General features: G+C 45.5%; 1 protein-coding gene across 1 annotated transcript; it reads right to left on the reverse strand.

The window, feature by feature from the left end:
* Positions 1–272: 272 nt before the first annotated feature.
* C1GALT1C1 (C1GALT1 specific chaperone 1) lies at positions 273–15,637 on the reverse strand. The gene is made up of 2 exons (XM_040323950.1): positions 15,554–15,637; positions 273–1,517 (listed from the first exon to the last, which is right to left on the reverse strand). Exon 2 carries the CDS (start codon positions 1,510–1,512, stop codon positions 559–561), a length of 954 nt encoding a protein of 317 aa, XP_040179884.1. The 5' UTR covers positions 1,513–1,517; positions 15,554–15,637; the 3' UTR covers positions 273–558.
* Positions 15,638–15,746: the final 109 nt, after the last annotated feature.

Below are 15,746 nucleotides of genomic sequence, written 5' to 3' on the forward strand. Positions count from 1 at the left end.
CCTATTAGTGACCACGGACAGTTTTGGATTTTTTTTTTTAAGCTACAAAATAAAACCCAATATTTGATTGGTTGGAATGGCCAACACTTCCACTTTCCCTTTGCCCCAATATATCAGCCTGTGTTTCACTTGCGAAAATAATTTCGTGAAACCTATTCATCATATAGGTGACATACTCTTAGCTTTCAAATCATTTACACTCTCCCACAGGGAGCATGCCAGTAGAATTGTACAAACTTACTTACTGCTGAAGTGGAAAAGATCAACCCACCTTTCAAAGATTTAGAAAAATAGATTTTGAGTGCAAAAGTCATTACTGTGTAAAATCCATTGCAGTTTTTGTTATAAGACAAAATTTGCAGTCCCGATATGGTTGCAAGAAAAAAAAAACAAAAAAAAACAGAACTCCTACACTGTACACAAAACAAGAAAGTAAATTACACATATACAAAAGATCAAGCGTCCCCCCCTTCACCAGTCCCATGTTGCAAGATGTTGATATTTTAGAAGTTGTACAGTTTTCTTGGTGGTAACAATTAAGGATAAAGACTGGTCTGTTCAATCATTATCAGAGTTTGGGGGTGGTAAAAATACCAATGCATCATTAAAGCTGTGTCCATATGCTCTTAACCTGTAAACACCGTACATCATGACTTGCATGTTGTTAGGAGATAGTCCACTGAACGTGATTGCCATATCTGAACAGCAACCCTCAACTACTTTTTGTGGGTCATTTGCCATTGCTTCTTTAATTAGGGTACCCACTGATTTTGTGTTGAAGACATTTTTACCTTCAGAATCTTCTGCATTTTCTGCCAGCACACCCTTGTGCTTGAGGCACATTGCCAACTGCTTGTCTTCAGAGACCTTCCATAAGATGCTGCCCGTTTCTGGACACTTGTCTGGCTTACTCATCACATCAACAAAACGATTTGCACATTCAAGGCTTAGCACTATACCGCCTGCAATATCCACATAATCCAAGTCTCCCTCTTTCACAGTGTGACCAATATAGAATGGCTCTGAAGGATCTTTCTTCAGAAGGAAATATTTCAGGTTTTCAATAATGGCAAAGGTGGAGGGCTGGCTGATGAAAAACCAGTTGTACTCATCTTTGTGGTTCTCGTATGCCATTTGGATAGCTTTTCTCATCATAACCCACATGTCGTTACTGTCAAGGACAATGGAGTCAAAGACCTTCATGTGCTCAGAACTGTAGAAGTCGACCTTGTCGCAGTGCTTGCTCCAGGTGGTCTTCGCAGCAGCCCAAAGGCTCAAGTCTTTTGGTTTGACAAGGATAATACAATACACTCGGATGCCTTTACTTAATTCCATCTTCTCTGTTCCCATCAATTTGAGAACCTCCTCTTTATTAGGGGCCTGAATGTGATGGTGTTCATGAGGGGTAGCGGGTTCGTGGCTCAATTTAATGTGTCCTAGAAGGGTTACCACTATGCAGAATGCACTTCCTATCAGCATTCCCCGCATAAACGATCCTCCTTCGGAAATCATCTTTCCTACAAAAAATAAAAACTCATTATCAATAAATTGTCAAGGAAGATAAGACACAATGTTTTGAAATTAGGAGGTAAAAAAAAAAGTTTTCTTCTTGAACTTTGGGGACTCCCAATTGTTACCTTCTTAACAGGCTCCGCATGGCCCATACCAATATTTCTCAACTCCAGTCCTCAAGTACTCCCATTTCAGGCTTACCATTTTGGACATGCAATTCGATCAGTTTCACTCCCTTAGTAATTACCACAGCCGTTTCATCTGAGGGAAATATTGAAAACATGACCTGTTGGGGGGGGGTTCTTAAGACTGGAGTTGCGAAAAATTGGCCTATAAACACAATAACGCTGGCGGGAACCTCTCATCAATCGGGGCAGACGTCATATAATGTCCTCCCGGATTGCGGTGCGATCAGTCACCGGCTGCGTCCACAGCCGATGACTAATCAGTGTACCGGCTTGCTACCAGTACCATGTGACCGCTGTAACCAATCAAAACAGATCACATGACAGTTGTAAAAAATGGATGGCTTTCTTTCAAGACATCCAATGTATACAATTGTGTTGCTAGCTGCGATTGGTCAGTGTGATCACATGATACAGACTGGGCCAAATCACAGCTCATCTGTACCATGTGATTAGCTCTGAGCAATCAACAGTTAATCACAACAAAACTGTTGTAATATATGTTGTAATATGTTGGCCGATTTATGTGGAATGTTATATAATTGTATTATTAGATCATAAGCCTAAAATTGACCAGGCCAGATATCAGTAACCTGTAATTACCACAGGTTGCAAGAAAGAAAATCACTGTATTGTCCCATCAACACAGTCAGCGTTGATGGGGGGGGGGGGGGGGGGATTCCTTCCACGGAGCTGTTGTGTTCTCCCATCAGGGGGAAGCGAGGACCCATCCCTGCCAGCAGAACACAGCGATGGCATGCAAAATATCTACATGCAACAGGCCGTTTGTATCCAAGTTGATTGATGGATGATCTTTGGTACAAACAGCCTGCCCATACATGGTTCGGATCCCTGCTGAACCGGTTGAGATTTGAACCGTCCTTGGCTGGCTTTAGTGACTCAGATTATTGGCAGCCACACAAGTAGCATTTGTAGAATGAGAAGTCAGGAATGGCAGACTCCACACTTCTCTCAGGAAAGGTTTCCTTTACACATTTTATTCAATCAGATTGGTTACCATGGGAAACAAATAAATACTTCGCAAAGTTCAAAACTAGAATATGCTGCATCTTCTGAATGGAACAGGATTACGCCAATATAGAATTACAATAGATTTTAGGATAAGTTTTATTGCTACGTTACATACAGAACTCTGTATACAAAAAGGTATTCAGGTCACCCAAGTAAAATAAAAAAAAATAATTATATTTGCGATTGGAGAAAGATAGGAGAATACTGCAAATGAGCCTGTGTTGGAGACATACAGGACTTTTGGGGGTGGGGTCATCAAAGTGGCCAGGCATTACATAAACACAGGGAATGCATTAACGCAAGAAAACGTTTTAGCTTTAGAACCCACCTTAAAAGCATATGCGCGTTTGACATTTTTTTGGTACGGTTTTTTATGCAATCCAGTGCATTTTTCTCCTTTTTGTCCTTAACTTCAAAAAAGGACATGTGCATTCCAGTGCGTTTGATGCAGTTTACCCCTTCCAGTGCAGGAAAAATGCAGCATGTTCTACTTTTTTTTTACCGATACTGACTGCACTGGTGTGAACTGGCCCTAAATGAGGCCCTACCCATGGGGGGGGGGGGGGGGCACTCTAGCGCTTTAAAAAAAACGAACGTAATTCCCCCCAGTCGCAGTAAAGATACGCCGTTTCTGTAAGAGATACGCCGCGTAAAGATAAAGCTGCCCCCTAGGTGGCGTAGCCAATGTTAAGTATGGCCGTCGTTCCCGTGTCGAAATTTGAAAATTTTATGTAGTTTGCGTAAGTCGTCCGTGAATGGGGCTGGACGTAATTTACGTTCACGTCGAAACCAATACGTCCTTGCGGCGTACTTTGGAGCAATGCACACTGGGATATGTACACGGACGGCGCATGCGCCGTTCATAAAAAACGCCAATCACGTCGGGTCACGAGTAATTTATATAAAACACGCCCCCATCCTCATTTGAATTAGGCGCGCTTACGCCGGCCCCATTTACGCTACGCCGCCGTAAGTTAGGAGGCAAGTGCTTTGTGAATACAGTACTTGCCTCTCTGACTTAAGCCGGCGTGGCGTAAATACGATACGCTACGCCGCCTTAAAGATGCGGCGCTCTACCTGAATCTGGCTATTAAAGTAGAAGTTAAAGCCAAAAACTAACTCTAAATCTATTTGTTGCCAAAACAAAGTTATCTAACCCTGTAAAGCAAAAAAACACTATACTTACCTTTTTTGAAACCGATACAGTCCAGCCTCCAGCGGCGGAAGCTCTGTACAGGATAAAAACAGAATGCAAAATGCCTGGGAAGTGACGTTACCCATAGAGTTATTATGAGGCTTTTGTTGTCGGCTGCCTCTTCCGCACCCACCCTCACACAGAGAAGCTCAGCATGGTACCGGACCAGCTGCATAAAAGTAAGTACAGCGATTTTTGCTTAAGAGCCCATTCACACTTCACATGTGAGACTAAAAAGACATTGTTGCGACTCTGGCTTTGACCAATGTGATCATTTTTGCCCTACAAAGTCACACACAAGTTGCATATGATGCAGGTGTGACTTTTGAGGGGTTTCATTGAAGTCTATAGCCTAGAATAGGAATGACTAAGTCGCACAGATATGAACAGTACTCACTGGGTAAAATGGAGCGCGACTTGTCATGCAACTTTGGGGTCTTAAGTTGCACTAGTGTGAATGGGGCCTAACAGGGCTAGATAGGTTTGTTTTAGAATTTGGCTGAAAGCGTTAAAGGGGTTGTAAAGGTACAACAATTTTGTTTTCCTAAATGGCTTCCTTTACCTTCGATTTTGCTTTTAAATGTCCTTATTTCTGAGAAATCCTCACTTCCTGTTCTTCTGTCTGTAACTACACACAGTATGCAAGGCTTTCTCCCTGGTGTGGAAAGTCGTGCTCACCCCCTCCCTTGGGGTACAGGAGAGTCAGGACGCTCTCTATACGTTGCAGATAGAGAAAGGAGCTGTGCGTTAGTGGGCGTCCTGACTCTCCTGTAGTCCAAGGGAGGGGGCAAGCACGACACTCCACACCAGGGAGAAAGCCTTGCATGACTGTGTGTAGTTACAGACAGAAGAACAGGAAGGGAGGATTTCTCAGAAGAAATAAGGACATTTAAAAGCAAAATGGAAGGATGAGGTAAGTGAAGGAGGACTGCACTAAGGTAAAGGAAGCTATTTAGGGAAACAAATTGTACCTTTACAACCCCTTTAATTAGTTATTGGATGAACTTCTATGTTAAGACGAAGTACACAATTTTAGGAGGACATTGTAGGGGACATAAACACTGTCGCAGTCCAGAGCAGGCCAAGCAGTGAGAACATGAATTTGTCTGCATGTAAAGGGAATTTGGTGTAGTGATTATTAAGAGAAACTCTGACCACTGCACAGACGTACGCTAATACACAGAGTGCAGCATGGCTGTACTCAAACGCTGGAATTAAAGCGGTTGTATACCCGCAACTATTTTCTCACCTCGTCTTTCAGGACAGCACCTGGAGAGAGCGCAGCTCCACCCACTTCCCAGGAAACACTGCAGTCAATGCTATAACTTCCGCCCCCTTCCACCATGGCCTCAGTTGTAGTGTTTCCTCCGGCCATGGTGGAAGCGCTGCAGGGAACCAGGGGTGTGCTGTTCTCTCCCCAGGCGGGGAAGGTGTTTTTTTTTGAGGCATACCAGTGTTTGATGTATTAGGAGGTGATCCTCCAGGAGGCGGACTCGACTTCTCCCCTGACGCGCGGGTGAAGGTCGGGTGCTTCTCCTCTTCGGTCCGGCGAGGACAGAGGCTGCTGGAGGTCCCGCTCCCTGAGTCCGGGCATCGTAGCTTGCGGGGGGGCGGTCAGGTGCCGTTCTTCCGGCATACGAGGTCCCGGAGCGGAGGGCGTAGTGACGTCCTTTCCGGGTGGAGGCGGGACTTCCGGCGGCGCGTGGCGGCTTCCGGTTCCGGCCGCCTGGAACGCAGGAGGAGGAGTGGCCTCGGCGGTGCTATTTCCTGGGTCTCGCAGCGGCGAGAAAGAGCCGGGAAATTCAAAAAGCTGTCGCACGCCCGCAGCGTTCTGGGACCATGGAGCCAGAAGACGCAGCGGAGGTGGCGGGAGCAGGAGCCACAAGCACCAGCCCAGCCCAGGTAGGAGACCCAGCGGTGGTCAATGTGCCAGGGTATTGTTATGTCCCTCTTTTCTGCCCCTTCGGGGGAGGGGAGCCTACCTCACTCACCCTAGTCACTTCTTTGGGTGTGTGTAGTGTTTTCTGGTACAGCGGTGATGGGTTCTGGTGTTAATTGTTCACTAGCTGTGTGCACTTGTGCGATTTGTTGGCTGGCATACAAAGGTTAAACATAGCGTTGTTGTCCTTTGTGTCGTTTCAGAAAGTTAAAGAAAAACTTAAAGTGGTAGAACCTCCTCCTTCCAAGAAGCGGTGTGCTACTTGTAAAGCTTCCCTTAAAGGGAACTGGACCAAACCTTTATGCAAAACTTGTATTGCGGAGATTGTCAGGGGGGAGGCCTCTACTAGTTCGGCCTCTGAGCAGCCCACCGTCAAGGGTACGGGGGAGTTGCTCTCTTCATTTAGGGAGGAGTTGCACCAGACTTTCCAGTCTTTTCGCTCCTTCCTGGACAAGGGTCCGACTAAGGGATCTAAGGCCAGGGCCAGTACCCCCCTCCACATCTAGAAGGTTAGACAGTGAGTCCGAGGAGGAGGAACCTGAAAAGGTTGTTTCAGGATCAGAGGCGGAGGAAGAAGAAGAAAGGGATACTTCTTCCTCGCGCTATAAACTGTCCTTAGAAGAGGTTGATGACCTATTAAGGACTATTCATTCTACCCTAAACATTAAGGAAGATGCGACTCAGCTGTCCTTGCATGACAGGATGTACCAGGGCTTGGATGAGGTGAAACATCGTACCTTCCCAGTACATAAAGTATTGTCCGAGACAATTAAAAGAGAATGGAAGGACCCAGAAAAGGCACCCTTCTTTTCTAAATCTCTGAAAAGGAGATTTCCTTTCGATGAAGATCCAACGCAGGCATGGAATAAAAGGCCTAAACTGGATGCAGCATTCTCAAAAGTTTCTCGCAATACGGACCTAGCTTTTGAGGATACAGGTACCCTTAAAGATCCCCTGGATAAAAGAGCAGATACCCTGCTCAAGAAAGCCTGGGATACCAGCTTGATTAATATCAAGCCAGCTATGGCATCCACTGTGGTGGCTAGAAACCTTGAACATTGGCTGGATCAGCTTAAAGGTCACATCGAGGCTGGTACCTCTCGTAGAGAGCTTTTGGAGTCCTTTCCAGTCCTTATGAAAGCGGTAGGCTATATAGCAGATGCATCTGCTGAATCCGTGAAGCTCTCCGCCAGATCTTCGGCGTTGATAAATTCAACCAGAAGGGCCTTATGGGTTAAGACCTGGCAGGGGGACACAGCCTCTAAGCTGAAACTGTGTGGATTACCTTTTGAAGGAGACTTGGTGTTTGGCACAGGGCTAGACGCCGTTCTGGATAGGACGGCGGATAGAAAGAAGGCTCTTCCTTTAAAAAAGGTAGATTCAGGGCCCAAGAAAATTTTTCGTCCTTTTTTCCCAAGACAAGGGTCCTAAGGATGCGCAAAGAGGCCAGGGTGGTAGACCCTGGCGGTCCCAGAGGGGCCGCGGGAAGCCTGGGGTGTTATTTCGCTCCCCCAGCCAGCCTGCTAAGCCCCAGTGACGGTCTCCCAGCTGTGGGAGGTCGGCTCCAAGCCTTCCTTCCACAGTGGGCAGAGGCGACGTCCAGTCCGTATGTCCTCAAACTGATTGCAGAGGGCTACGCACTGGAGTTCTCGGGAAGACCACCGTCGCGGTTTTATGTGACCCAATTGCCCAGGGAGCAAGAGAAATCTCGGGCAATGCTGGCATTAGTGGAAGATTTTCTCCAACAGAGGGTGATTACGCCAGTGCCCCAGAGAGAACAGGGGGAGGGCTGTTATTCCCATATATTTCTAGTAAGGAAGCCGTCGGGCAAATTCAGGTTAATTTTAAACCTAAAAGTCTTGAATCTAGCTATCCGGTACAAGAGATTCCGCATGGATTCTATATACTCGGTGAGAAAGCTTCTTCCTCGGGGATGCTTTCTAGCATCGATAGATTTAAGGGATGCATATTTGCACGTCCCGATCAGGACTTCCTCTCAGCGCTATCTGCGCCTAGCCATCAGAACAGAGAGCGGAGTGAGACATTTCCAATTCAGAGCCCTCCCATTCGGCCTTTCCTCCTCTCCCAGAGTCTTTTCAAAGGTGGTGGCAGAGGCCTTGGCACCCCTAAGGCTCAGGGGAATTTCCATAATTCCATACTTGGACGACCTCCTGGTGTTCGCCAAGTCGGAGAAGCAGCTTCTCCTGGACCTGAGGAGGACCCAGGCTCATTTGGAAGGGCTCGGGTGGATTCTGAACAGAGAAAAGTCAAATCTAGTGCCCTCCCAGAGGATAGTCTTTCTAGGATACACTATAGACTCTGTTCAGGGGAAGATTTTTCTACCAGAAGAAAAGATAGAGAAAGTTCAGGCTGCGGTGAAGACAATTCAGACAAATGTGCCGATTTCTGTTCGCTCAGCCATGTCCACAATGGGCTTACTCACGGCTGCCATGCCGGCGGTGCAGTGGGCTCGTCTTCATTCAAGGGACCTACAACAGGCTATCCTTCAGAATTGGACCCATGGGGAATCCCTAGAGAAAAGATTCAGAGTTCCGTCTTCAGTGAGAAGGAAACTTTGGTGGTGGAGAGGCCAGGCAAATCTGCGCCTAGGCCTGTCTTGGTCCTTCCCCACTACAAGGGTCCTAACTACGGACGCGAGTTCGTGGGGATGGGGTGCTCACCTAAACGGGCAGATGGCACAGGGATCCTGGACGAGGGAAGAGTCCAGAAGGTCCTCCAATTGGAGGGAACTCAGGGCCATTTGGTTAGGGCTAAGGGCCTTCCAGGAGCTGATTCTGGACCAACATGTCCAGATTCTGTCAGACAACGCCACAGCAGTGGCGTATGTTTCCAGACAGGGGGGCACGAGAAGCAAGGTACTCCTCAATCTGGCCTTACAGACTCTGTCCTGGGCAGAGGTGAACTTGGCTTCCCTATCGGCAGTACACCTAAAAGGCAGCTTAAACCTTCTGGCAGACTTTTTAAGTCGAACGAGGGTTCTGGAATCGGAATGGTGTTTATGCCCGGAGGTCTTCCAAGAGCTAGTAAACAGGTGGGGAACCCCTCAGATAGACCTGTTCGCGTCCCAGTCCAATGCCAAGGTTCCGGCTTATTTTTCTCTCAACAGAATGGACCAGGCAGAGGGTCTAGATGCGTTAGTCCAACGCTGGCCCTTCCGCCTGCGCTATGCCTTCCCCCCAGTTCAGATCATCCCTTTAGTATTACGGAAGCTTCAGGAGGAGAAGACTACTCTGATCCTGATAGCCCCGTACTGACCCAAGAGGCCTTGGTTTTCGAGTCTGTTGGAGCTGGCAGTAGAAGATCCCTGGGTACTGCCAGTCAGAAAAGATTTACTTTTTCAGGGCCCTCTACTTCATCCAGACGTGAGTCGGTTAAGACTCACGGCCTGGTTACTGAAGAGCCAATTCTTAGCAGGAAGGGTTTATCCAAACGTTTGGTAGATACGCTACTTAGTAGCAGGAAAGAGGTCACGAGGGCCATCTATTTCAAGACTTGGAAGGTTTTCAATTCTTGGTGTGAAGGTAAAAATTATTCTCCTTTGAATACTTGTTCCGTCTTGGAGTTTTTACAAGACGGTATGGATAAGGGTCTGGCAGCCAGCACCTTGAAGGCGCAGGTGGCGGCTTTGTCAGTCTTTCTAGAGAGACGTTTATCTCTAGAGCCCTACGTCATCAGATTTTTTAAGGCCTTAGCCAGGGCTAGGCCTTCCCCGTTTAAATTTTTCCCCAAGTGGGATTTATCAGTGGTTCTGGGGGGTTTGACTAAAAAACCCTTCGAACCACTGGTAGACGCCTCTATAAAATTTCTGACTTTGAAATTGGTGCTTTTGGTAGCGGTCACCTCAGCGAGGAGGGTTAGCAAGCTTCAGGCGCTCTCCATTTTGGAGCCTTTTTTGTCAATCTTCCCTGATAGGGTAGTATTAAGAACTGATCCGAGTTTTCTTCCGAAGGTAGTGTCAGTATTTCATAGGACGCAGGAAATAGTGTTACCTACCTTTTGTCCAACTCCTTCTTGTCCGAAGGAGAGAGAATTCCATTCCTTAGATGTCAGGAGATGCATTAGACGCTATCTAGAGGTCTCTAGTGAGTTCAGAAAGGCAAATTCGCTTTTCGTTCTGTTTTCAGGATCCCGCAAGGGGCATGGGGCTTCCAAGAATACTCTGGCTAGATGGTTACGTATGGCTATCCATAAGGCATACAAAGCTAAAGGTTTGGATCCTCCTCCGGGAGTAATGGCCCATTCTACTAGGGCGGTGGCAACTTCCTGGGCAGAACGGGCTGGAGCTTCACCAGAACACATCTGTAAAGCGGCAACGTGGACGAGCTTTTCCACCTTTGCTCGTCATTATAGGATGGATTTGCTCTCTGTGTCAGAGCAGTCTTTTGGCAGGAAGGTCCTGCAAGCGGTGGTCCCACCCTAGAGTAAGTACTCGGTTATCATCTCCAGGTGCTGTCCTGAAAGACGAGGTGAGAAAACCTTAGTTAGACTTACCGGTAACGGTATTTCTATGAGTCTTTCAGGACAGCACCGATAACCCGCCCTTTTATTATTAAAGATAATATATATATATATATATATATATATATATATATATATATATATATATATATATATATATATATATATATATATATATATATATATATATATATATGCTAATGCGTGTAGTTTCTATGTTCTGCTTATCTCATTTCAGCGTGGCCGGAGGTACTCGTGAACAACTGAGGCCATGGTGGAAGGGGGCGGAAGTTATAGCATTGACTGCAGTGTTTCCTGGGAAGTGGGTGGAGCTGCGCTCTCTCCAGGTGCTGTCCTGAAAGACTCATAGAAATACCGTTACCGGTAAGTCTAACTAAGGTTTTTTTTTTTTTTACACCTGAAAGGCAAAAAGGCATAATGAGCTAGTATGCACCGCATAGTAGCTCATTATGAAATACTTACCTTGGAACGAGGTGTGTAGAACTTACCTGGTCCACGCCGAGCGAGATGTCATCTTGCCTCGGCGTGTCATCCGTGTATCGCCGCTCCAGCGCTGTGATTGGCTGGAGCGGCGAAGTTGTCACTCCTGCGCATGCGCGCGGGAGACTTCATTTCTGCAAGGTCCGGCGGCTGCCAGGCCTCTAGCTGAGGATCCCCGCTGCGCATGCGCCGCTGCAGTCAGTGGCGCATTGCGAGGGGAATATCTCCTAAACCGTACAGGTTTAGGAGATATTCTTTTACCTACAGGTAAGCCTATAATAAGGCTTACCTGTAGGTATAAAGTGGTAGTAAAGACTTTACTACCACTTTAAAGTGAAGTTCCACCCACTTTTTCAACTAGATCTTAAAAGAAAGGACTACACCCCACACTAATTTTTGGCTATTGATATCCCCCCCCCCCCCTTTCTACTTCTTACTTTTGGCCTGTGCCTCCCAGAAGACGACTGAGCCATTCAGGAAGTGCCGCACGACTCGCACATGGCACATAGGATGCATTAAGGTGAAAAAAATAAAATAAAACTTTAATGCAGCGTTTACCTTGTCTTTAAAGCGCGAGCTATGATATGACAAGGCCTTTTAAAATTCTTCCAATAAGCAAGTGTAATCTTTTCTTAACACATGGTTTTGGTGGATAAATGGAAAAAACTGAAACTCCCTTCAATCAGTAGCAAACCATTATTTTCTTTACCAAAAATAAAAATCTCCCGTCATGTGATGCTGCAAACCCACACACTTTTCAGACTTTTTCTAAACCCATTTGCCAATACTGGGGCTTTTGGGACTTTTTTTGTCTTAAAAATAGACATGGAGGCATTGGACTCACACGTTCTATACCTCATTTAAAGCCCAAACCCACTTTTTTCTTCTTCAAACTAGTTGCCAACAAATCAGTTTCTTTGTCATTTGTTAGCAGAATCTTTGCATACTCTATTTGCCTACTATAGCATACTGTATAGGCATAAAGGGGCTGACAATATTGCATGCTGACAATGTACAACAGCGGTGTCAAACTCTATTTCATCACAGGTCACATAAGCATTATGGTTGCCCTCAAAGGGCCGGTTGTATTGGTAAAACTTTATTCATTTATCCAGGGCTTGTCAGACCTCAAGTCACCCCAAGTCGTTTGACATCAGTAATCCCATGTTAGTCAATGAGAGCCGTCTTAATGTACACTACTGAAGTCGCTCCGACTTCAGAAAAGGTCCCAAAAATGTGTCAAAAGTGTCCGCTATAATGTCGCAATCCCCCCAAAAAAAAAAAAACATCGCAGATCGCCGCCATTCCTAGTAAAAAAAAAAAAAATTATAATAAAAAAATCATAATTATGTCCCCTATTTTGTAGGCGCTATAAGTTTTGTGCAAACCAGTCACTATACGCTTATTGCGATTTTTTTTTTTTACCAAAAATATGTAGAAGAATACGTATCGCCTAAACTGAGAATTTCTTTTTTTTTTAATTGGATATTTATTATAGCAAAAAGTAAAAAATATTGTTTTTTTCAAAATTTACGCTCTTTTTTTGTTTATAGCACAAAAAATAAAAACCGCACAGGCGATCAAATACCACCAAAAGAAAGCTCTATTTGTGAAAAAAAAAAAAAAAGGGACGTAAATTTTGTTTGGGAGCCACGTCGCACGACCGCGCAATTGTCAGTTAAAGCGACGCAGTGCCGGAAGCTGAAATTTCGCCTGGGCAGGAAGGGGGTACATGTGCACAGTGAGCAAGTGGTTAAAGACATATGGTGAATGGCAGCAGAGCTTGAGATGACAATTAGTTTAAACTGACCATAGCAGCAGGCATTAAGAACCGGTTCACATCCCCTGTGTGAACCGGTTCTTAATGCCTGCTGCTATGGTCAGAACGATCGGCCCACGACTTCAGAGGCGACTTGCAAAATGACTTCTGTATTGAAGTCAATGCAAGTCGCCCTGAAGTCATCCCAAAGTTGTACAGGAACCTTTTTCTAGGTCGGAGGGACTTGAGTCGCTCCTATTAGAACAGGTTCCATTGTACAGAACGGAGCGCGACTTGTCAGGCGGCTAAGTCGCCTGATGAGTCACTCCTGTGTGAACCGGCTCTCAAGCAATTGTAAACAATCATGTTGTAAAACAACACATTCAGTTTAAAATAGAAATGAAAGCCAAAACATTTTTGTATAGGGGAAAAAAAATAATAATAATACACACATTTTTTTCCCCATTTTTAGAAGTGATTACATCTCCTCTGTTATCAGCTGGGGGGAGGAGAGACAGCAGGACACTGAGCTTCCCGTGCAAGGCAGTGCAGGGAGGGGGGGTGGGTGTCAAGACACGTATGATCATTGGAAAAGAGCACACCGAGTTCCCAGCATAGCTAGAGAACTGACCACAGTGTGCTCTCCTGCTTAGTGTGGTCAGTTTTTAATAGGAAAGCAAGGGGACTAGCAGAAACACCAGGGATTTCACATAAAGAAGCAATACAAAGAGAACAGGGTACTTTCTCAATGAGTGAGTGAGTGAGCGAGTAACTTATATAGCGCTACAAATGTGAACTAAATCGCCTCAAGGCGCTGTAACCAATTAAATACATGGTACAGCAGGGACATTTGCGAGTGTTTATAAGACATGTAAAAGCTTTAGAATCCAAATAGAGTTTAGCATGGGCCTTAAGCTGACTTTGCACCCCAACACTGGTTTATTACAGTACACGAAAATACAAAACCATATTTTGAGGTACAGCATAAAAGAAAAAAAAAAAAAAAAAAAAGAGAAAAGCAGGAGTGTATGACATGTTTAACAAAAAACAAAATACAAACTTTAGTATCACTTTAAAGCGGAGCTCCTCCCTAAAGTGGAACTTCCGCTCATCGGAACCCTCCCCCCTCCGGTGTCACATTTGACACCTTAGAGGGGGGGGGGTCCAGATACCTGGCTAAGACAGGTATTTGCACCCACTTCCGGCCACACAGACTGCAGGTAGACTGTGGGCAGAACGTCTGATCCCGAAACACTCGGCTCCCAGAACACAGCGGGGACCAGTTAGCACGGCGCAAAGCGACTCGCGCATGCGCCGTAGGGAACCGGGCAGTGAAGCCGCAATGCTTCACTTACTGGTTCCCTCACCGAGGATAGCGGTCGGGTGCAGCAGAGCGATGAGCTGGACTCCAGAGCGATGAGCTGGCTCCGCTTTAAAACAGAACAGTGCTTTCAAATGAGAATATATATATATATATATATATATATATATATATATATATATATATATATATATATATATATATATATATATATATATATATAATATCTCTTTATGGGATGTGCTTCCACTGTGTTCACACACCTCCGCCTTCAGAAGGTGCACTCACCAAAAGAGATGGACTATAAAGGCCAGTGTACACTACCATCCATAAAATGCTGTTCATATCGGATATAGACACAGGCATCTAGATAATAAGCTCCAAATATTTGACCTGTACTGTATTTTGTTTTTCTTAAACTTTTTTCTAACAACTTGTGTCTTAAGGCCCGTACACACAATACGAAAATCGGATGAAAAAATTTGTACGAAGAGCCGTCTGCTGATTTTCGGATTGTTAGTACGGTGCTTTTGACAGCCGATTTCGCTTTTTCGTCAGACAAAAACTGGATGTGCAGAGTATACATTTTTCGTTGGATGTGAACTCAACGTCTGATTTTCGTACGAAAAAAATAAATTGTAAGAGCAAGACTACGCATGCGCAGAAAGAATACATACAAAACTATTCAACACATTACGTCACTTCTGAAGTATTCTGTCGTACGAAAATTTTCAAATTGTGAGTAACCTCTTCACTTTCAATACGAGACTAGCATGCCACAAAAAACAGACGTTCGTACGAAAATCTAAGCCTGTGTACAAGGCTTTAAACTGGGCTGTCATACAAAATATCTGGCAATGCACATACATCCATGCACATTCCTATAATACACATATGTAGAGAAACTCAGGGCTGAAACACAAAAATTCCCTTGCAGTGTGGCCATTATCTGCATGGAGTTTGCACATTCTTGTGCAGATTTCCTCCAAACTCCAAATTGGCTCCTGTCTCAACCGCCCATGCGAGATAAGGACCGATGATTGCAAGCTTTAATAAAAGGAAAGTTTTTTGGAGTGCGGCTGTCCAAGTTTTCCTCCGTATTTTTGCATTATTCATTCTGAAGTTGCTTGTGGCCTATTCCTGTGTGTTAAAATTTCGGAGATTGCCAAGATCGTTGTGTGGCGATCATACCCAGAAGCGAGTTCCTGGTTTTGACAGGTATCTGCTCCCCCCTCAAAAAAAGTGCCAAATGTGGCGGGGGTGTTGGAGAACAAGCGGTGCTCCCCCTTTTGTGTGGAGCTCCCCTTTAAGAGCGGGGGGGGGGGGGGGAATAGATAGCAACAGATCAGGATTCAATCCCCATGATCCCACATCTCAGAAGACTGCACCGTCCCCATATTGGATGGAGTGTTCACCTATCCAACAATTGCAGCACGACTAAGAAACTTTTAGCCACAACGCCCGCTGATGAGCCTAGTGACAATCACCTGTCTTGTCATGCATCACCTGTGGGATGAAGAGCTGCCATAAGCAGGATCGGCCAGCGATCACACTATACAAGAGGAGATGTACACTCTCCTATCTACTACGATAGAATACACAACAAAAGACATATCAGCAATTCACCCACCTTACACCTCACCGCCGAGCCTAGCAACGTCTGCAGCTCACCACCAACGTCTCCCGGATCTATTACTTCCGCCTTCATGTGCGGATGACACATGGTCACGTGTGCAGTCCTGACGTGTCACTGTGCTGGCGCGGCGGCCATGTTGGATTTGGGCATTATTGCTTCTGCATCTCGTATGGTTTAGATGTCAATA

Source organism: Rana temporaria, chromosome 9 (genome assembly GCF_905171775.1).
Source record: "Rana temporaria chromosome 9, aRanTem1.1, whole genome shotgun sequence".
Lineage (NCBI taxonomy): Eukaryota > Metazoa > Chordata > Amphibia > Anura > Ranidae > Rana > Rana temporaria.